Source organism: Cebidichthys violaceus, unplaced genomic scaffold (assembly GCF_023349555.1).
Source record: "Cebidichthys violaceus isolate CVI_PGR_0920_01 unplaced genomic scaffold, fCebVio1.0.p SCAF_4, whole genome shotgun sequence".
NCBI classification, from domain to species: Eukaryota; Metazoa; Chordata; class Actinopteri; order Perciformes; family Stichaeidae; genus Cebidichthys; species Cebidichthys violaceus.
The window spans coordinates 3435010-3456720 of record NW_027176594.1 but is presented as its reverse complement, the minus strand read 5'-3'; the positions used below and the strand labels follow the sequence as shown (position 1 = coordinate 3456720).

The 21711-nt window shown below is 41.4% G+C and overlaps 1 protein-coding gene across 4 annotated transcripts; it reads left to right on the top strand.

Moving 5' to 3' along the window:
- Nucleotides 1–660: 660 nt before the first annotated feature.
- On the top strand, nt 661–21614 carry pcm1 (pericentriolar material 1). Of its 4 annotated transcripts, none has more exons than XM_068726708.1 (39): nt 661–820; nt 2748–2866; nt 2977–3225; nt 4148–4474; nt 5647–5817; nt 6453–6572; nt 6754–6940; nt 7258–7367; nt 7623–7899; nt 7988–8138; nt 8477–8692; nt 9507–9673; nt 10278–10507; nt 10863–11005; nt 11149–11278; nt 11690–11860; nt 11988–12166; nt 12772–12993; nt 13087–13396; nt 13646–13791; nt 13900–14120; nt 14643–14823; nt 14915–15222; nt 15323–15484; nt 15722–15778; nt 15977–16149; nt 16701–16832; nt 17571–17700; nt 18032–18129; nt 18329–18463; nt 18565–18768; nt 18885–18944; nt 19034–19172; nt 19686–19834; nt 19941–20001; nt 20117–20325; nt 20499–20591; nt 20688–20811; nt 20986–21614. In XM_068726708.1, exons 2-39 carry the CDS (start codon nt 2771–2773, stop codon nt 21009–21011), a joined length of 6264 nt encoding a protein of 2087 aa, XP_068582809.1. In that variant the 5' UTR covers nt 661–820; nt 2748–2770; the 3' UTR covers nt 21012–21614. The 4 variants fall into 4 exon arrangements, with proteins under 4 accessions (XP_068582809.1, XP_068582811.1, XP_068582808.1 ...); XM_068726710.1 differs by having other exon boundaries at nt 11985–12166; nt 13721–13791; XM_068726707.1 differs by having other exon boundaries at nt 11985–12166.
- The last annotated feature ends 97 nt before the right edge of the window (nt 21615–21711 follow it).

Genomic DNA, 21711 nt, shown 5'->3' with positions numbered 1-21711 from the left:
GTTTAACCTCCTCCACCCACTGAAGACTGATGATTATTGCTCTCAGCTCAGCTGTGTACACTGATAACCTATCAGTGTACACAGGGAACAATTCCTTTGTTGAATTCTGGAATGTATATGCCCACTCCTACATGATTATTATCTGAGAGTTTTGATCCATCTCTCAACCTCTAAAAATATTTAGATAATTACTTTAGGTTTTCTTCAGGTAATCTTGAACCAAGTATCCAATGTTTATTTCTGTTTTATTTTTATTTGTTGATTTTACTAAGTTATTTTACTATATATATATATATATACAGTATATATATATATATATATATATATATATATATATATACATATATATATATATATATATATATATATACAGTATATATATATATATATATATATATATATATATATATATATATATATATATATATATATATATTATTCTATTTATTTATTTGTTTATTTTTTATAAAAATACTGTAAATCACTGAGCTTTCTGTCATTGTTAATATTGCCTTGCTATTGGTGCTTTGTCTGTCAAAGCACTTTGTAAACTCTGTTATTATTATTATTCCTCTAGAGACGCTTCCTTTGGTCGAATATTAGCCAGCGTTAATAGCTCATGTGTACTGCCCCCTGCTGTATGGGAGTCTTTATGTTGGCCAGGATCACATCCATGAGTTGCTGCGTTTTGGGACCTGCAAGACGTTATTATTTATCAAATGGCTTTCACCAGAATCAGAGAGAATTTGTAAAACCTCAGCTGCAGTATATGAAGTGCGTCTGCTAAGGAACTACATTTCCTTCACTTTCCCTCTGCATGGTAATACCATCGTTCCCTATCTTACATTGTGAGCTAACTTAGCAAGTGCAGTTTAAATAACATGGAAGCCAGTATTAAAACCTGCTGCGTTCGTCGTTAGCTAGTGTCACTGTTGGTTAGTCACGACAGTTTTCAAACCCTAGCGTAGTAAGATTACTGACGTAAGTCTAAGCCTGAAGTTTAGATTTAATGCTGAGATGCTTGTTTGCTTAAACTTTTATCGTGACGTTGAAAGTTAGCTCCGTGGTGAGCACCTTCTTGCAAGCTAGGTATTGTTAGCATTAGCAAGCTAACGTTACCTCAGCTATTTTTTTGTAACTTTCGCTGCTCATTAGCATACGGTCTCGTTGATCGACACAACATAACGTAAAGAGTTGTGGTGTTCGATCGATAAGAGAATCAAAGCAACGTCAACCAGCAGGTTAGCTGGTGCACATCGGGGGGTATTGCGTGTTGCCATGGGGATTGTAGGACATAATTAGGTCACAAATGTTGAGTTAGTAAAGTTTCTCCATGAAACAAGTAGCTACTAGCTAGCTACGCAATGTTTGTTTAAGCTAACTATAAAAGCTACATCGGTGATCGCTGCACTTTCTGCCTGTTAAGCTAATATTAGCTCGTGTCCCTTCGGGGAGCAGTGACAGAGGAGCTCGCGCTAACTCGCTCATTGTTTTTCCCCGGGAATCAGAGCGGGCCACACACAGAAAACCCACCAACGGCAACTAACGGTAACGGGGAGGGCACGAGACAGCCAGTAGTTATATCGTCAACATTAAACCCACCAACGGCAACTAACGGTAACGGGGAGGGCACGAGACAGCCAGTAGTTATATCGTCAACATTAAACCCACCAACGGCAACTAACGGTAACGGAGAGGGCACGAGATAGCCAGTAGTTATATCCTCAACGTTAAACCCACCATCGGCAACTAACTGCAATGGAGAGGGCACGAGACAGCCAATAGTTTTACCGTTAACGTACTGATGTTTTCAAGCTGGCCGTGACGGTAGTTAAAGTTAACGGCTGTTGGTAAGACATGACGAATTTTATGCTTATAGTTCTTAAAACCTGTCTGCGTTATTAACATTAGCATTAACAGTCATATCAATATGTAATTTATGGTGAGTAATGCGTCGTTACTAATAGTTTACGTTAACTAACATTAGCTAACTACTGTTGGCCGAATAACCAATTTCATACGGTTAGTTACAGTTAGTTAACGTTAATGTCAAGTTTGTAGTCGTTTTTAGGCACTACCTCTATGTTCACTAGTTAACGTTAGTTAGCGATAGTTAACGTTAACCTAATGCTAAAGTTACTTTATTTTTTCCGTATTTTTCTGAAATATAACCTTTTTTTTTCTTTTAACTTATGTCAAGTGTGTATAACGTGCTTGTTGTCCTGTTTGATGGTCAGTGTCTCCTTTGTTTACAGCAAGCTGTTTCCTTGAATGTGATGTGTCCTTTTCGTTTTTGATGTAACGTTAGACTTGTATAACTTACTTTTTGTTCTGTATTGTGTATGAAGGCAAATCACTGTCAAAATCCGAGAGCGCAAATTAGATCGCCTCGCGCGCGCACGTATATTACATTGACGAGCGCGTTCACATCACTCCGCGCAATTACATTGACGAGCGCGTTCATATCACTCCGCGCAGAATATCTCTGCTCGCGCGAGCAAAATTGCGGCCTGCGAGGAGAAAACCATGCTTTGAGCGCGAGGGGCGTCCCCTAGCGCGCGACTAATATCACTGCTCTTCTGCTCGCGAAAGTTATACCTTTTTTTCTTTTTAACACTAAGTGGGCGGACCAAGTCACCATTGTATAACTACATTTAATTGGTTAATTGGATCTCATTTGGCTCTCAGATCTTGACAGTGATTTACGCTCATAATTGTGACCGGTATGCATGTTTTGTGAATTCCAGCAAGCTGTAACTAAGTGGGTGACATGGCTACCGGAGGCACTCCTTTTGATGACGGTGCAGAGGAGCTGCATAACTGGACTGTAACCAATGGAAGTCTGGAGGATAGACTCAACAATCTGGTGAGGGCTCATCAGAACCTCATAGAAGAAGATTCATCATGTTGCACTGTATCTTATAGACAATATGCATCGGCCCCTATTAATGTAAACATGTATCATAATTATTTCAGGACTGGGGTGTTCAGCAGAAGAAAGCCAAAAGATCTTCAGAAAAGAACAAGAAGAAGCTAGCGGCTGCAGTGGTGGAGATCCGCCTGACTAATGATATTTCGCCAGAGTCCACCCCTGGGGCCGGTCGCAGGAGAGCACGCACTCCTCACTCCTTTCCCCACATCAAATACACCACACAGATGTCCGTCCCGGACCAGACCGAGCTGGACAAGCTGCGTCAGAGAATCAATTTCACAGACTTGGATGAGGTGAGAATCTGCTGTACCGTCATGAATTGTTTCTGCTCAGTGTGGTCAATATGTTGTTGTTAATTCACATCCCAGGCATACGAGGGTAGAGTTTTTGACAGAAGGTGGCAATGTGTGACATACTGGTAGATAAATAAATATGTGGGCAGTAGTTTAGTCTAACTGACTGCAGTTGGCGCTACCTGTCAAGTCGCACATGTTGTGGTTTAAATGGTTTTGTTAACCGGCCCCATTTGCTGCCATTTTTATATGACTGTAAAGCTGTTGGTTAGATGGGGAGTAACACGACACACAGATTCGTGGGATCACATTGGATGCACAACGTGTGCTGTAGAGCAACATCTTTATGAACAGGTCACTGTACTGACTGTATGTCTTTGACCAGCATGAGCATGCATGGCACAAGCACACAGGTGTCTTAATGATGATTTCTGCTGATTGCAGGTTGCTAATCGTGTCTGGTCTTAACGTTTGACTCGTGCCTTTTGTGGAATCTCAAGAACACGGAATAGAAATCTTACCGGTTATCACACTGTCAAACAAAATAAAGAAGTTGCATCACTTATTCAGTGATAAAATGCCAAGGCATGATCGTGATGCACTGGCAGGCAGTAGAAGAAGTGATTGCAGAATACTTTTCATAGTTTGGTATACGGTTGTTTAGTTGTGGAGTTGAGTGTCAGAATGGCAGAGCAGTAACATGTAGATTGTTGTAAAACTCTTCCACGGTGGACAAAGTTGAAGTCAGAGAGAGGAGTCTGTATCAATGTACTGTTTTTACTTTTTGACAGAAAATAATGATGTTAACTATTATTAACAATAAAAACAAACCGGAACACCTACAGTATATGAGATTTTAAAAGACAATACCCGGAGGCTTGAGTGGTGATTTGTCTGACTTGTATATTCTTTTCTTACTCAGAGGAGCATTGGCAGTGACTCCCAAGGGCGCGCCACAGCTGCCAACAACCAGCGTCAGTTAGCTGGAGAGAACAAGAAGCCCTACAACTTCCTACCTCTGCATGTAAACACTAACAAAAGCAGGGAGCTGCTCCCTCCCTCCTCCTCTGCCCCAGCCACACCAGCTATCACCAAGGAAACTAAGAAGCAGAGCCCAGGACGCAGGGATATGTTAACCCCTGTGGTTCCTACCAAGGAAACTCCGAGGCTCAGCCGTGGTGGCACTGAGAGAGGACCCCTACCGCACAGAGCATATGACAGAGGAGAACCCAGAATAGACAGCAGCCAGGTAACGTTTTGTTTTGATGTTGCCAAGGTTTTGGTCACTCTTACTCTCGTCTGCCACTTGATACCTTGCAGTCTAAGAAGTGGGATAACGAGGCGTAGCTCTCTAAAACACACACTTATGTGTACACAATTTAGTGCCAGTCCATCAAGAGGAAAAGTCCCACGATCACTAACGTTGTTAGGGTTTCTCCTCTGGGTACCATGAATGTCTCTCCACCTTTCAGCGCTACACCAGTGTTCACTTCAGTTTCTGAGAAAAACTAGTAAAATTATGGTTGGTTTTTTTCATGGGGCCTGGAGATGTGCAGCATTTAAGTATTTTATTTAAATCGGCAATAATTGATGTTTTTGCTGTAACGGTGTATCAAATGACACTTAAAACGCTGACAATGTGAAAGGGGTTGCTAGTAGTGATGCACCTACAAATAATTGTCACCTGATTCTGCTGCTCCCCTTGGCTTAGTGAGTCTCAGCCCATTGTTTTGTTGTAATGTCCATAACTTTTCGTTCAATATCAGACAACTGTTTTCAAAGAAAAAGCTCTAAAAAGCTGTACACTATCTGCTTAGCACCAAACAGCAGAAAGACACAATTAGTGATTAGCTGTTGAGCAAAGTTAGCTTAACAGCTAAAGATCATTGTATGTAGAAACCAAACACGGTGCTAAAAGAGAGAGTGAGTATTAGAGTTACACACAACTCTTAATGAATGGTAATGTTGCTACGTAACCATTGGTGATGTAAATATGCAACTATTTGTTAACAAGTTGGCTATATTAAATTGATAGGTGATGACATTACGTTAACAAAATCAGGTATTGAAGGTTTAAGTGTACTTATCCTGGTTAGAAAGACATTATTTCACTTTTAGTCCCTTTTCACATGACTAGTGTCTTTGTATCACTGCACTCCAGGCTACTCTGTGAACTAGGATGAAAGTGAGGGAGAGCTAGTGCAGCTGAAACTAGGCTGTATTTAGGGCAATTTATAAATATGCCACCACTGGTGCCCAGTGAGTTTTGTGCCCAACCCCCTTCTGCCCTTATTTAGCCCAATCTGAGGCGTTGCTGCGAACGCTCGCTCACCTTTCTTTACTTCTTTCTGTGACTTCTTTTTATCTACTCTTCTGAAACCCACACCCATACACCACCCTCCTCTCTCTGCACGGTGTCAGGTGGTGAGCAAACTGGTACAGATCCGAGAATACATCAGTAAGGCCAGCTCCATGCGGGATGACCTGGTGGAGAAGAACGATGTGCCGGCGAACGTGGAGCGTCTCTCCCATCTCATCGACCACCTCAAGGAGCAGGAAAGGTCCTATTTACGGTTCCTGCAGAAAATGCTGGTTAGTTTGTCATTTGGTTCCTCTTTATCATTTTCAAAATGAATCCTGTCCTTTGCTTTTCTCATGCTGTCAGACAAAGGTATACATTTTTTGTAAAAAAAAAAAAAAAAAGTTGTCTTTTGTTGGAAAGCTTATTTGTTAGCTAATATGCGGTTGAAATGGAGCCTGTTTGTGTTGTTATCCTGGCCGCTTGTCACTCCTATATTTTTAATGGCTGTCTTTCTCTGTGGCCAACCGTCATGTCTCATGATGATAACATTAGGACATTCAGTAGCATTCAACTTCTAGTGCAGGGTGGCTTTGTTTTGTGTTTGATATCACTTTGGATTGACTGGAGAACTAACTACATAGTAATATTTGCCATAAACAATACATTTTTGTTATGCAGACAGTTAAATTCACTGCAGGTTTTTTGTTATCCATATTTCCACACATTTAATCAGCTTGAACATGCAGGCATTCTCATCTATGGAGCATTTTGAGAAACATGGCATGTTGAATTATTATCAATTACTAAGTAGCTTACCTTAACAATGCCAAACAATTGTTGGACAAAAGATTGTACTGCACTCATTTTTTACTTTTCAGTGATTTGAAAAGTAACAGTCTCCTGCTGTTCCTCCCACCCTCTCTAGACGCGGGAGGATGACGAGGACGATGTGGGGACCCTGGACTCTGCAGTGGGTTCTGGTTCGCTGGCTGAGAGCACTTCTCTTAACATTGAGGTCCGTTCCTCAGATGCCTCAAATGCAACGGTGTGTACATTTGTGGAAGCAGGTCTCTGTTGCGTTACACGTATAGCCATTATACTTAGTGGGAGGTGATTGTATTTTGTCTTTAAATCCAGACATGAAAATGAGACGTGCAGCACTGTTGTTGTGTCATTTCTTGGTGAAGTCGGTGTTTGTAATGCTTTTGTGGATGTGACTTTTGTAGGGCGGTAGGCCAGAAACGGTGCGAGCTGACCAGAAGGAGGAGCTGGAGAATTTGCGTAAGCAGCACGAGCTGCTGAAGAAGATGCTGGAGCAGCAGGAGCAGCTCCGGGCCCTGCAGGGTCGACAGGAAGCACTAATGGCCATGCAAGACAGTGCAGAACAGGCGCTTGCTGTGATTGAAGACACTGGTTAGATGCACACTAACACAGTCACAAGCCCATTCACAATCAAGTGCAGACCAATAGTTGTTTGTGTTTCCAGAAGAAAAAGTAGTGCATATATTACTTTTCTTCCAGACAGAGATGCATCAATGGCAACTCAGTTGGAAACCTTGTAATCAAAATGTAACTGCAATAACTAATTTAATTTTCGAAGGCATATTTATATATCATTTTTTTAAATAGACATATGTTAACAGTTTCTATCACTTGAAGTCACATTTTTATGATTAAACAAACAACACATAAACAAATATATGTTGAATTTGACATTCTGTTGTCTTTAGTTGTCACAGAAACCACAGGCAGTGTTTCAGGCCTGAGCATCACATCAGAACTGAATGATGAGTTGAACGATTTGATCCAACGGTTCCACAACCAGCTACATGATTCACAGGTACAGCAGACCTACTTAAATAATACCATTACGTCATCTAGAAATGCTTCTGACGAATACTATATTTATTAAATGAGTATTAATGATAATGATTACAACATTCTATTAATGTCAGTATGTGGAGATAATTATTTTATGAAATTTGTTGGACAAGCCATGTCAACTTTGTAAAATCGTTATTTCATCAATAAATGTGTTTTTAACTGTATAATCACACATTTATTGTTCAAATGTTCTGTTATTTATGCCTTGTAGACTAAAGCAGTGCCAGACAACCGTCGCCAGGCAGAGAGCCTTTCCCTCTCAAGAGAAGTGTGCTGGTCTAGGGCTCCCCATGCTGTTGGTCCACCTCAACACAGGCCTCTCCTCCACTCTGCATCTGGTCCCCACACTGGTCTAGACTCTGGGGCAACAGCTGCCACCAGTGCCAAACTCACTAAGCTCCAAGAGCTCCAAGACAAAAAGCAAACCATGGACAAGATCCTGCAGGAGCTGCATTCCCTCAGAGACCAGACACTTAACAACAACTCATGTAAGAGTATTTCTGAAGCTTTTTTGCCATAATTCTGTGGCTTTTTCCCACTATAGCATATAGATGGACTGTATGTGGTTCCCCTCAGGTCGTGGCTTGTCAACACAGTGCAGTCTGAGTATGGGAGGATCTTCAGAATGTCCATCTGCTCTCTGCTCTAATGGGGCCTCAGCTTCCACTCCCTTTCATCCTTCCCGCACGCAACACCAGAACAGCTCCAATTCCACAGACAAGCTCAGGTACGCACAAAGACACAAGCCTCTGAATAGGCAGGTCAGATATCGGCACCAGGGTGTTTTATAGAGTGGGGATGGTGTAGTGAAACCTCGCAGCCACAGAACCTACTGCCTGTCCTTGTGCTCACAAGTTTCATCCTTTGCTAAAGTGGTGTTTAGACTCAGCCCCCACTCGGTTTATAGGGGGGCTTTTATGTAGGTGTCTCTGTACCTGGAAATTAAGTCGAGGAGGGGATTGTGAAGACATTGTTTTGGCGTGTCACATAACCATTTAAATTATTTAGCCTAGTATACGTTTACATTTAATTCGCACATTGGTTGTTCTTTTCTGCTCCCTGCAGGAAGCTGAAGGAGGTCCACAAGCGTTTGAATGAGCTGCGGGAACTGGTTCAGTACTACGAGCAGACCTCTGATATGATGGTGGATGCGGTCAATGAGAATGTGAAGGAAGAGGATGACGAGGAAGAGGAGGAGGAAGATGAGACGGAGGATGGTTCTATGTTTGAGGCCATGTTTGACTCTGAGCAGGAGAACCGCCAGCCTATTACAAACATCAGGTGTGTTTGTTTAAAGACCCGCCATCCTGTGTCCGTATGTTAATTGTTCATTTATATGTTAAATGCCAAATACCTGTCAAAAAATTCTGACCTTTACCTTCTGTAAAACGGTTTCAAATGTTTTGTCAAATGCAAAGCATTTCATTTAAACTGTACACCACTTAAATATTCCATTTCACTGTGAAATGTATCATCGTACAGAAGCTAAAGACACTCCAACTTCTCTTTAGTCTTTAGATAAATAGATACTTATTTTCTCCATAAAGGACCGATTGGACTTTTATCAAGGGATTAATCATAATACTAAAGCTCCAACAATTAATCAATTTAACATTAGGGTAAAAAAAAAAAAAATCAAAGAAGAAAATTAAAGAAAAAAAATAAATCAGCAGCTATTTTGATAATCAATTAATTGTTTAAATTAGTTTTCAAGCAAAAAGTAAAACATGGAATGTTTTAATTTGCTGCGTTTCCTTACATTATATTAATTGGTTAGAGAAAACAAGACTTTTGATATCATCTGCTTGGGCTCTAGGACATTGTGATGGGTAATATTTCACATTTTCCTGCTTTTTTGTTTTTAAACAAAATGATTAATAGATAGATTAATTGATAATGAAAATAATTGTCAGTTGTAGTCCTACATTATTCACAGGGTCGCCTGTGTTGAAATTGTACTTAAACACCGCCAATGGGAGGATCGGTGGTTGTTGGGCTCAAGTTAAAGTATGAAGAGCATTAGGTCACAGTGTGTGCATTTCTGCTACTGGCATTGCGATGTATCTATAACAGTAATTGCACTTTATGTCTTTAGAAACCCACAGCGCAGTGGGAACTGGACGGACTTGAACAGCCTGATCAACCCGCGCAGTGTCAGGAGCAGTGCCACGAACAACCGTGATGGAAGACTCAACACCGAGTGTGAGATCAACAACCGGTCTGCAGCCAACCTCCGCAGCCTCAACATCCCCTCAGCCATAGGTACACTCATGCACATGCATACACACATCCATGTTACAGCTGATGGTAATCTTCCTTTTCGGTATTCATTGTATTATTTACACCTTTTTTTTTTTTTTTTTTTTACTGAAAAGGTTAAGGGGTGGCATAAAGATTTGATGGCATAAATATAACTGAATATAACTGCATTGCATTTGCCGGCAGCTTGCAGTTATCCCTCCATTTCATAATTTCCACTGTATTTTAATCTGTCCCTTCTTTCATGCTTGTATTGACAGAGGCACAACAGTGCAGAGATATGTTGTTTCATACTGTGGAATAGTGTATTGTATTATTATTGATAAACACGCTTTTCAAACTTGGCAAGATTAAAACTCAGTTGATTTAAAAAAAACTTCATCAGAATTAACTGCATGCATTTCGGACACCTGAGATAAAATTCAAAAGAAGATATTCACCTACATTTGTTTGGTAATGTGGCATATATGTGAGAATGCTGTGGTCTCAGGAGCTTGTTATTGAAGTTCTGTGTTAATGCAATGTTTAAGGAGGGAAAGACACCCACTTTTAAATGACATCATTTTACAAACTAGCTCTGTTTGATTTCATCTTTGCTCTCATTTAGAGTGCCAGTACAACAGGGACACCCCCTATAATCAGGCGAAGGATGAGGATGAGGATGAAGACGACCTAGATAATGATGAAGGGGCACAGGCTGTGGCTGCAGACAGTGAGGCGTCGGGATCTAGTCAAAGAAGCAGTCTGGGAAACAATGGCGGTTTTGCCCAGAAGGTTCATCGGCACACAGCGAAGCAGAAGCTCCGGCAGCTTCAGGAGCTGGTGGCCATGGTTCAGGTGAGTCAGATGACAGAACAATATTAAAGACTCCATAGCAAGACTGTAGGTACTCTTTGATTGACAGAATTAAAGGAGAAGTAACAAACAATCACCTCTGTCATACTGCTTTGACATTCTATCACAGTTTCTTTTCTGTGGCCGTTTTGTAGGCTTATCAAACAACTAGTGAGCCTTTGACTACAAGGAAAATGTACAACTGTTGTTCTTAAACAGCAGTAAAAGGTTTTTGGTTTGATTTTTCTTTTAAATCCTGAGGTGGTGTCTACCACTTTGTTTTTGTACTTTAAAATGTGATGTCTCACTCATCTGAAGCTGAACACGGTGTAAATTGTGTGTTTCTGTCTGTATCCAGAGTGACGACACTGATGGCACAACAGCTAATGAGGATGAAGCTTTACACCAACAGCCAAATAACACCAGAGCTACTGTGGTTGGTGCGTTCAAGGACGGATTTAAACCGAGTCCTAGAATACTCACACTCTCCAGCAAGGCCAGGTACAGTACAATGTTTGAAAAGACTGTTGACGGTCTGTACAGTTGTCCTAAAACATTATTTTGACTGTATTCCGACTGTTTACTTAATCATTGATTCAATAATTATACTAATTTTAATTGCATCCTAACTCTTCTGGATACAGGAAGAAGCTGTATGAGGAGAAGTTGCGTCAGCAGAAGCAGGAGCTTAAGCAGCTCCATGAGGAGCGCCAAAGGCTCACTGAAATCCAAGGCAAGATTCAGGATCTGCAGTGGGCTTGCCCTGACCTCCAGGTATGACACACACTCACACACACACACACACACACACACACACACACACACACACACACACACACACACACACACACACTCAGGTTTTGCTATGAAGCGGAATCAGTAGGTAGAGTTGAAATCAGATTTCAAAAATGCGTTTAGAAAAAGTGTTATATATCAATATTTTGTCCACCCTAATAATAAGGTGTGGACTAAATAATACAAACACCTCTTCATAAAGAACACCACAAAATTACCTTAAAGTTGAACAAACAGTTTAAATAAAAACAATTTCAACAAAAACTGGAACCTACAGGAATGTAGGGTTTATAATACGGCTGCTGTATTAGACTGGATTATATTTAGCTAGGTATACCGAATAACCTGGCATCTGGTTGCATATTTTACTTTTTGCGTTCTCTTTTCTAGTCATCTGTGTCCAGCACAGTGAGTCAGCAAGGCTTGCTGAGGAAGGTTCCAGTTGCAGTTTCCTCTCCTGCCACTGTCCCGACTTCCTCCTCCTCTGGACCCCAAACTAACTCGGCCGTGTTAAAACCCACTGCTCCAGAAGCAGCTTCTTCTTCAGTCACTGACAATGAGGTAACAGACTCTTACACACACACAAAGACCCATGGCTACAACTCTTCAGATGTCACAATGAGATCTGTACATTCAGAACTGTACAGATTACATTAACTGTTCCCCTCTGCTCTTGTATTGTCAGCAGCTGTGGTCTGAGATGCGTCGCCACCAGATCTTGCGGGAAGAACTGCGACAGCGCAGAAAGCACCTAGAGTCCCTGATGGCTGAACACCAGAGGCGTAGTGGTCTCAGTGGCTCTCCTAGGCAGATGGACGACTTGGAAGGCCTCGCTACACCCTCACAGCCCGTCAGTAGGGATGAAAGGTAGGATACATGCTGCTCTAGGGGTCTGTCTCACCAAGTCCAAGATAGAAGTCGACTAGCTTAGCTGTCTTTAGAGGTGTCACGATTCTCCAAATCAGCAATTTAATTTGACTTTTGAATTTAAGGTCACCATTCGATTGTCAGCACTGACAGCTGTGCCATTTGCAAGGATCAACAGGTCATTGGTTTTATGCCCCTGCCATGGTGTCTGCAGGGCAGGCTACCATAAAATACACTGTGTTGTCGTTAAAGTGTTTTACTTTCTTTTCTTTTTTTTTTCTCATCAGACACACTTAAGTAGGCAGGGGAAGGAGAAAAAAAATACGGGGAGAATCGCAGATCCTGCTTTTAACTTCGAAGGTTGAAATGGAAAGCTTATTTTGATAATTTGTTTTCCATTTAGAATAGAAATTGTGACACCGCTAGTTATAAACATATTCAGTGTAATAGGAGATTCTTTCAGATAAACAGCAGAACCCCCACAGCAGCCACATTGTACAACATGTTGTAAGAGCTGTTGTTATTAATTTGTGTTATTTGGGATTAAAACTGATGGTTATTTCATAGACAACACAATTTGTACCAATTTGCCAATGTGTTTTTAGGACAATGGCTACCTGGGGTTCCACTCCCTGCCACCTTGATGATGATGATGAAGATGATGATGATGATGATGATGAAGATGATGATGAATATCACTCCGAGATGGGTGCAGAGGGGGAAGAGGAGCATGATGAATGTGTAGAAAGCAGCTCTGATGACGACATCCACATATACTCATCCAGTAGGAACCAGTGCTCCTACAGTAACAGGAAGAATCAAGGAAGGTCAGAAGAAGTGGAAGCAGAAGCAATTCTATTCACTGATATCTATAATCTGTCTTTTAAAATGATGTTCACACTTCATTTTTGTGTTTTTAGCAACCTGAAGCCTCCACCAGCCTTCTCGGGTGAAGGTAGTGGGAATCCATCTCTTCATAACAAGACTCGGGCCAAACAACAGCAGCAACAGCAACAGCAGCAGCAGCAGCAGCAACAGCAGCAGTCCAGAACTTTGAACCAGTCTGCGACGAGCCAGCATGGAGCTACGCGGCGACAAGAGAACCTGCGCTGGGCCTCTGAGCTCTCCTTCGCCGAGGGCACGGGTCAGTGGCAGGAACAGGTCAGCCAGCTGCAGAGACAGCTGGACTTCAGCACCAGCATGTGTCAGACACTCCTGCAGGACCAGCAGGTTTGTGGACAGTACTAATGCATGCACATACACAGGCACTGACCATAATAATCGACACAAGCTTGGACTGCATTTGTCCACTTTAAGATTCTCTAAGAGAACAGTGACTTCATTGACAATTCCACTATAGCTAAGACTCATAGCTTTCTATCCAGTCTTTGTTGAGGTGTTTTTTTTACTTTGTCTTTTTTAAACATAATGAAACTATTATTTCAAACAAACAAAAAATTCTCTCACCTCCTTCCACAGACACTCTCTTATATGTTGCAAACCCTGCTGACAGGTCAGTACAGTTTGTTACCCAACAACCTGTCATCACCACAGGTCCACCTGGTCATGCACCAGCTCAACCAGTGTTACACCCAGCTGGCTTGGCAGCAAAACAACGTTCAAAGGTGAAGAAGAAAAAAAAATACAACATATATACAACAGTACACCTCTTGATTTCTATCAAATGGTTCATTTTTAAATATTTTCTATATTCTGTCATACTTTTCCTTCAGACTAAAGCAGGTCCTTAATGACCTCCTTCGCCAGCAACAGCAGCATCAGCAGCAGCAGGCTTCCTCTTCCACAGCCGGTTGGCAGACAGAGAAGCATGGCTCATCCCAGGAGTCCAGCTCCGGCACCTCAGCCTCCCCTGGTGTCTTCCTCCCCTTCTCCTCTACCCTGCATCCTTCAACCAACAACATGTCAACGGCTGCCTTAGCCCCATTCCCTCCTAGTATGACATGGATATTTTCTAGCTCTTGAGCTTCAAATTCTTAACTCTCACACTAAACATGTCTTGAATTGTGTAATTGTGTGCATTAGAAGCAACAGAAAGCTAAATCATCTACATGAGGCTCAAAAGATAAGGTTTACAGTGATTATTTTAGACCAACTAAAAAAATGTTGTCATGTGCTTAAAAGCCTCTTTGCTGTTTTAACGTCAATGAAAGTTTGAACCTTCAAAAGGTCATTGCATTTATGAAAATCTTAGCAATGCCTCTTTGAAATAAAAGTCAACATATTCAAGAAATTAAATCTAGAAAATGTTTTAGTACACTGTCTGAACATTGTTTATGTTCTCACTACTGGTAGGAGTAATCTTCTTCAGTTAGTACATTTGAATTTGAAGTGATTCACTCGGGTAGAAATGAAAGGCCAAAGGTCCTGCTGTCATGATTTAATTGATTCTTTGGACCATTAGCTATGCATATGTGCAAATTAAGTTTTTTTTCTTCTTCTTTTTTTCACTCTGCAGGCTTTAATTTATATCCACTCTTCCCTGCTACTATGGGCGAGTTCCCTCAGGGTGCAGCAAGTCAGGCCACCCCTGACCACTCAAAGCAGCCGTTAGACCCCAACACCTCAATTAAAACAGAGTACATGAGTTTCCCTCCTCCACTGCAACGCTCTCCTCTTAACACCACCACGGATAGAGGGTACGTCCATCATTTCTGCCTGAGAGGTAAATTATATTTATTCATGTAGACATTATTGTTCATATATTTATTTTCCGTGTGACCCCTTTAGACCATCTGGCTGGCTTAAAGCGTCCTACGCAAACAACACCGTCCAGCATCACCGATCCAAAACCGAGCCCCAAGAGTCTCCCTCCTCCTCCGCTTATGCCAGCCGCCACCCCAGACCTCAAGAATTTGACAGGGCATCACAGGAAAGCTTCAGCAGCATGCCTGATGCTGTTGATCCCACCACCATCACAAAGACTTTTAAGGCCGGGCGCAAGGCCTCTGCACAAGCCAACCTGGCCTCACGAAGCAAGATGCCCAATTCTAAGAGTCGTCGCAGGAGGAGCAAAGGGCACAACAAGAACAATGAAGGTATCTAAATTGAGCTGAATCTTCTGTTTTATTTGCTGTAACCAAATTAGGAAAATCTCATCAGTGTTTTGTTAAATTGTTTTCATGCATTGTTTTTCAGGCCATGAGAGTGACAGTGTTGGCAGCACTGCAGACTTTGTCCAGAAGAGGGCAGCCCTGTCCCATCAGAAGGATCAGAATAAGAGTCTGCTGGACAAGCTGACTCGAGAGAAACTTGACAGCAAAACTAAGCCTGGAAACAAACCAAACGACTTCTCTTCTGGTGCGGGTCAAGCTGCTTGTAGTGACAGTTATGCACACACTTCCACTGTCTTTTGTCTGTGTTTTTGGTTTTTCTTTGTTTACATTTATTATCTGCACCAGGCTTATTTTACATCTCTTTTTTTTTTTCTGTACATCTTGTCCTTTACTATTGTTTTGCACATTTGTCATGACCTTGTGTTTCATTTTAATTTTGGGTTAATTTACTTTGTGTCACTTTAATTTATCTTACTCGCAGCATATGCTTGGAGAACACCCTTCCTCTCTAACAGAATTGCATGCACAGAAGCACCAGGTAAACTCACAATGCAACCCAAAGCATCATGTGGTTATCATGTCGCCGAAACATCCCATGTATGTTCTGTTTTTGGCTTAACCTAAACCAAAGCTTCTAAGTTTGAGGATAGACTGTTTTTAAAAAATTTTTTTATTAATTAATGAGGTTATGCAAGTATCCACTCAAATCTAATGCTGGCATATCTTGAACCTGTAGATGCAAGCAGCGACTTCTCACTGTTCGAGGCACTGAGGGAGACCATCTACTCTGAGGTGGCTACTTTAATATCCCAGAATGAGTCCCGCCCCCACTTTCTCATTGAGCTCTTCCATGAGCTGCAATTGCTCAACACAGACTACTTACGGCAAAGGGCACTGTATTCCCTACAGGTATGTACAGACACATGTAACCGTTGTATGTAGTATGTATGGATACATACTCTGTAAGATATTCAGGCTCAGAGAATATGCGGTGAGTTCTTGTCTGGGCTCTAGATCAGAATAGTTGTTTGGCAGATTATCTGATCATGTGACTGGTTATTGATAAGATTTATCTCTCAAACTATTTTCAGACATAATTGGGGCTGTCTCGACCATTTTAAACCTTTTGAGACTTGATATTTGAGCGAGTTTGGGTCCAGAGGGTCCAACAGCTCGGCGACCCTCAATGTTGCCTTGTACTTCTGAGGGAAACATGTCTTAAACCATATAGATAAATAAGAGATCAGAGGAGTTAGAGAAATCATGATAAATGAGTTTCTTCTTTCATTCTACTAGTCATTTTGTGTGAGTGTATTGAGTGTGTTTGTGAGGTAGTTTATAATTTGTCTTTATTTGTGTATTTCAATCAGATTTTTAATCGGCCAGAATCTGAGCCGTAAATATATATATATAATGTCCCCCTGAGAACTTACAATGGTATCCCCCTGTGTTTCTTCCAGGATATAGTGACCAGACACCTGTCAGAGAAGAGTGCAGCTGAGGACCAGTTGCCCCTTCGTGGTCCTGTGGTGTGGGCTGCAGGCTCTCAGTCTGAGCTCACACCCAGTGAGAGTTTGGCAACCAGTGATGCAGTAAGAGACACATTATTGCTTCCCAGTGGGGCATTCTCACACTTTTCTAATGTTTGTTCTCTTTTATCTTAATTTGTGTGTCGCTCCATAGTGAGGTATCCACCAGTACAGAAGTATTTCTCTCAATCCTTATTGTCAAACCTCCCCCTACTCTTTTTTTAAATCACTTTTACTTGCTTCCTCTTCTACATTTCAATACATCTTTCATTAGTTTCTCTCTCAGCCTTGTCTCCTTTCATCCTTCTGCCGCCTTGTCTCTTTTCATCCTTCCATGTCTCTCTTTATTCTCTGTTTTTAATTTCCCCTCCCACCATCTTCATTGTCTTTGAATTTAACTTGACAGCAAGACTTCAGAAATCAGTCTGTAAAAAAAAATGACCATCATCTCTCCACGTCTCTTCTGCCAGATCAGACATGTGTTCTTTGTTCTGGGCCAAGGTCCCCAGAGTTACACTAATTGGATGCCAGGCCTTTTTTCTGTCTAAATAATGCCTTTGTTCAAGAATGATGGATGAAATTTCTAATTCTGCAAGCTAGGAGAATGGCAAGAGAAGCCACCATTGCTGTTAATACTGTATGCTGGAAATTTTAGGGGGACATTAGGCTGATTGTAAAGTGGATCTGTGAGGAATTATCGATTCTTCTATAATCCAAACAGTTGGGGGTAAAAACCTTTTTGAATTAGGAAATAGCCGATATATACAGAGGGTGCCTCCATAATGGAATCTTTTTTTTCAGGAAGTTGTGGAGAAAAACGTGAGGCTCACACAGAATATGATGAAGAAGAGGGATGATGCAGAATCTGTGGGCAATGACAGCACCATGTCAACCTCCTCCAACCTGGAACCGTTTGCTAGCGATGACCTGGGTATAGTTACTGTGTGCATGTAGAAACTATTTGGGACTGAAGCTTGTAAAACTGTTTATCTGAAGCCGTTTTCACATCCTGGTATTGAGTTGATGCTTTTTTTGCCTTTATTTAAGTCAAATAGTGCAGGACAAGTGTGTGCTGGTCTCATGATCAACATTACATGGTCAAACTACAGACTGTTACCTTTCAGAAGAGGACTCAATCATATGAGCCTCCCTGAGTACAACACGTGTGAAGACTCGTAGCAACACGATCACTGTCTTTCACGTTGCGGTTTGATTTTTGCAGAATTTTTTGAATACAATGATTTGTGTCTGTCTGTGTGCAGGAGGTGCAGCTGGTGATGTGCACGGTCCTCAGAACGACACCCAGCAGTTGGACCGTCGGATCAAAGCCATCATTACAGAAGTCATTCCTTTCCTGAAGGTAGGACAACACAGAGAATGTATTGGAAATGAACATTCATGAATGTCCTGTACTTGAACTGAACTACTAAATTCAAAATGGTGCTTGTTGATCATTAGTCAGTAAAGGTTTTAAGGCTCAAATTGAATGTCTGCACTGGGTACACCACTGTGTTTCAAGAGTTAAAACACTCTGTAATGTTCATGTTTTCGTTCATTAGCAAAACATAGATGAGGTGTGCTCCATCCAGCTGTTGACATCTGTGCGGCGCATGGTCCTTACTCACACCCAACTGAATGATGAAGACAAGGAGTTTGTACGCTTCTTACACAGACAGCTGGGAGGCATTCTGCAGGTATGACAGTGACGACGGCAGTTTATTCAGGTGACACAAGTTTAAGCATATGAAATGAAGAACAGCCTTTCTGATATTCTCACTCTCTTGTCTTGCTCCAGGACTCTCTTAGTCAATTTGTGGGCCGTACTCTGAAGGACTGTGGGGAGGATCTTCTGGTGGAGATCTCAGACATCCTCTTAAACGAACTCGCCTTGTATCGGTTCATGCAGTATTTTGACGACAGCCGCAGCATTGCCCTGGCAGCCAAACACAAATATAAGAAGAGGACTGAGCAACCCAGTAGAGCAAAGCACGGTCTCAGGGTAAGTTGTTTTATATTCGATTCTATTTTTTGGTGATATGAATTAAGACTGTAGCACAGAAGTTTGTTTGATTGAGACTAATTCAACCCTTTATGTTAATGAATCCCCCCAATTAGCAAAACACAGACGCTGTTGGTGATAAATCAACTTCTCCAGCCTACACAGATGAAGACAAGGTCAGTTGTTTTAACACTGATAATGAAAGTGTGAATACCACTTAGATCACCAGTAATCTGTTACAATAATGTCCCTCTTGTTCTTCCAGGACCAAGATGAGGCTGAGCAGGAAGGTACCCTGCAGGAGCTTTACCTGCAAACAGAGATGAAGACCAACAGGAGCAGTGAAGCTTCAGAGGTGGAGGATGAGGATGAAGAGGATGGACAGGGAATCCCTCTGTCAATCAGTAAGTGAACATATTTAAAAGGGCCCCTTGGTATCATTTAGTGAAGAAACAACTTCACTTCAGAAAGCCAAAATGCAATATAATCTGAGATTATTTATTCATTTATTTCCCCCGCTCTCTTTCACATTAAATCTGACATTTTGTATGTATTTTGTATATGCCAGGACAACATCGGTACATTATTTGTGCCAAAACTACCGTAGGCTAATTGACTCCTACTGAATTCTAAATGCCATAACGAAATCAACTCATGCCTTCTGGTTATGTGGTAATCCATCACTGTCAATGAAAAGTGTTTTCAAAAATACATCAGGATGTAATAATAGTAGTGTAGTAAAACAGTTCTGCAGGAAATTAGTAAAGATTCATGCTAAAAGCTTTAATGTTTTTCTGCCGAAATGCATGTATCATGTACATACACACACACACACACACACACACACGTATACATGCATGCATTAATGTAACACATGTACCTGTACATGTCATTCTCGTGTGTTGTCATTCTCTCAGGTCTGTCTAAAGCAGAGACGCAGGCCCTGACAAACTACGGCAGTGGAGAGGATGAGAATGATGAGGAGGAAATGGAGGAGTTTGAAGCTGGACCTGGTGATGTCCAAACATCCTTGCAGGCTTCTGCTGATGGACAGGTGGAGCAGGAGGTCAGTGTTACTTGTGCCCCACAGATATTATTTTAGAAACAACCATGACTTGTATTTTTTGACATACTATTCTTAGTCTGACTCATCGAATTGTTTCGCGCTTCAGGGGACGACACACAGCGAAACCCAGGAGACCAAACAGAGGAGCTCAGGTTGTGATGGTGCTGGTGAGGCCCTCCCTGATATTTTCAGTGGGAATTTAAACTGGCTTTTGTCTGATAGAAATCTTTTATTTTTTTTAAAAAAAAATTTCAAATCTAATCACATTAACGTTGATTTTAGAAATCAACAAGTCAGTTGTCGCTGTGGACCCCACAGTAGAGGACCCTGACATGGCGGAGTGCCAGAGTCCTGAAGAGGACAGAGACGTCGGGGCAGCTGCTGCCTCAGAAGGAAGCTCCCATGAAGTCGCTCATGATCAGGATGTCCTCAAGGAGTCAAACACCACTAGCAGCCCTGACACAGACTCTCCCGTCATGATCAATGTAGATGTAAGTTCAAGGCCGAAGATGTTTAGTTTAATACAAAAAAATGTGCTCAGCATATGTATCCAATCATCAGGTTTTACCCATTTAGTCTGTGGAATGAAAGCATTAATACTCACACTACAAACGTTCATATTCATTGTGGCTGTGTACTGATTCTATCAATATCATTGATGCAGGAGATGGGTTCAGGTAACACCAGTCAGAAATCTGATGAGGAAGACTTTGTGAAGGTGGAAGATTTGCCATTGCAGCTTACAGTCATGTGTGAGGTGTGTAACAGCGAACAAATGAAACGCGTATATAACACTTTCTATAAACTATTAATACCATTTGATCTAATGCTATCCTCTGTGCTGTAACATTAGGAGGAACTACAGATGAGAATAGTGGAGGAGCAGCAGAATAACAACCTGTCTGTAGAGATCCTCAATGGAAACACTGAATCGCTGACTGGGCTGGTGGGAAATGCACAGGCACTGAAGGAACCAGGTATGGAGGACAGCTTTGTTTGTGTAGTTGCCAAATACCCTGCAAAAGCTGAGACACTGTTTCTTGTTATCATGTGTACATCCATACAGGTTATCTGATATTTTTGCCTGTACATTAACTAATAGTCCATCCTTTTTAGAGTAATTTGTGTTTTTTTCCTTTGTTTCTTTTCAGACACTGTTGGTGCCCAGAGTGTGTAAAGATTTATACCAATGTCCCAAACTCTACTGTTTTTAGCAACACTATGATTGCACCCTCAATCTGCTCTGGATGTACGATTGTTGATTCTTTATCTGCTAGTTTAAAGGAGCAAAGGCTCATTTTATTCCTGAATGTTTAATGTGATTTATGGGTAATCTGGGGAGGACTTGTCTTTATGCTGCTGATTAATGACAGTTAAGCCTCTGTCTGAGTCTTTATAGTCCTGAAACTCTCGGTCAGATTCGCCTTAGTCTCCTTCTTGGTTCTGGGATCAGTTTAACATGAGTTGTGATTTTATTATTATTGTTTTATTTGTCTTGGCCTTATTGTTACACAGCTCGTCTATACTGCACTCGATTCCTAGTTATATGGAGATTCCAGTAGGATGGAAGTTCAGTGTAGACTGACTGACTTAGCTAATGGTTTCTCGAGCTTGAACACTTTTTCCATTATATCAGAGCGCAAAGCTCCGATTGAACTTTTATCCCTTCAGACACATCTTTATATACTGTTCTGTTAATGTTTAGTCTCCATTGATTTTCATGTAATTAAAATGTTGACTACAGTAATATGTTTTAAATAATAAAATGCTTGAACTTTAAAAAAAAAATGGTGGTGTGTGTTGGCACGTTTTGTACATCAGTGTTTACATGTAGTTAACCAGTTAGGCCTTGCCAACGCTGTAGAGTTATGACTTTC

Bases quoted from the DNA above. Each gene is read 5' to 3' on its own strand.
- pcm1 (XM_068726707.1), top strand. From the start codon at position 2,771: ATGGCTACCGGAGGCACTCCTTTTGATGACGGTGCAGAGGAGCTGCAT. The intron at 3,226-4,147 runs GTGAGAATCTGC...TTTCTTACTCAG, and splicing joins ATTTCACAGACTTGGATGAG to AGGAGCATTGGCAGTGACTC. The intron at 8,139-8,476 runs GTACGCACAAAG...TGCTCCCTGCAG, and splicing joins AATTCCACAGACAAGCTCAG to GAAGCTGAAGGAGGTCCACA.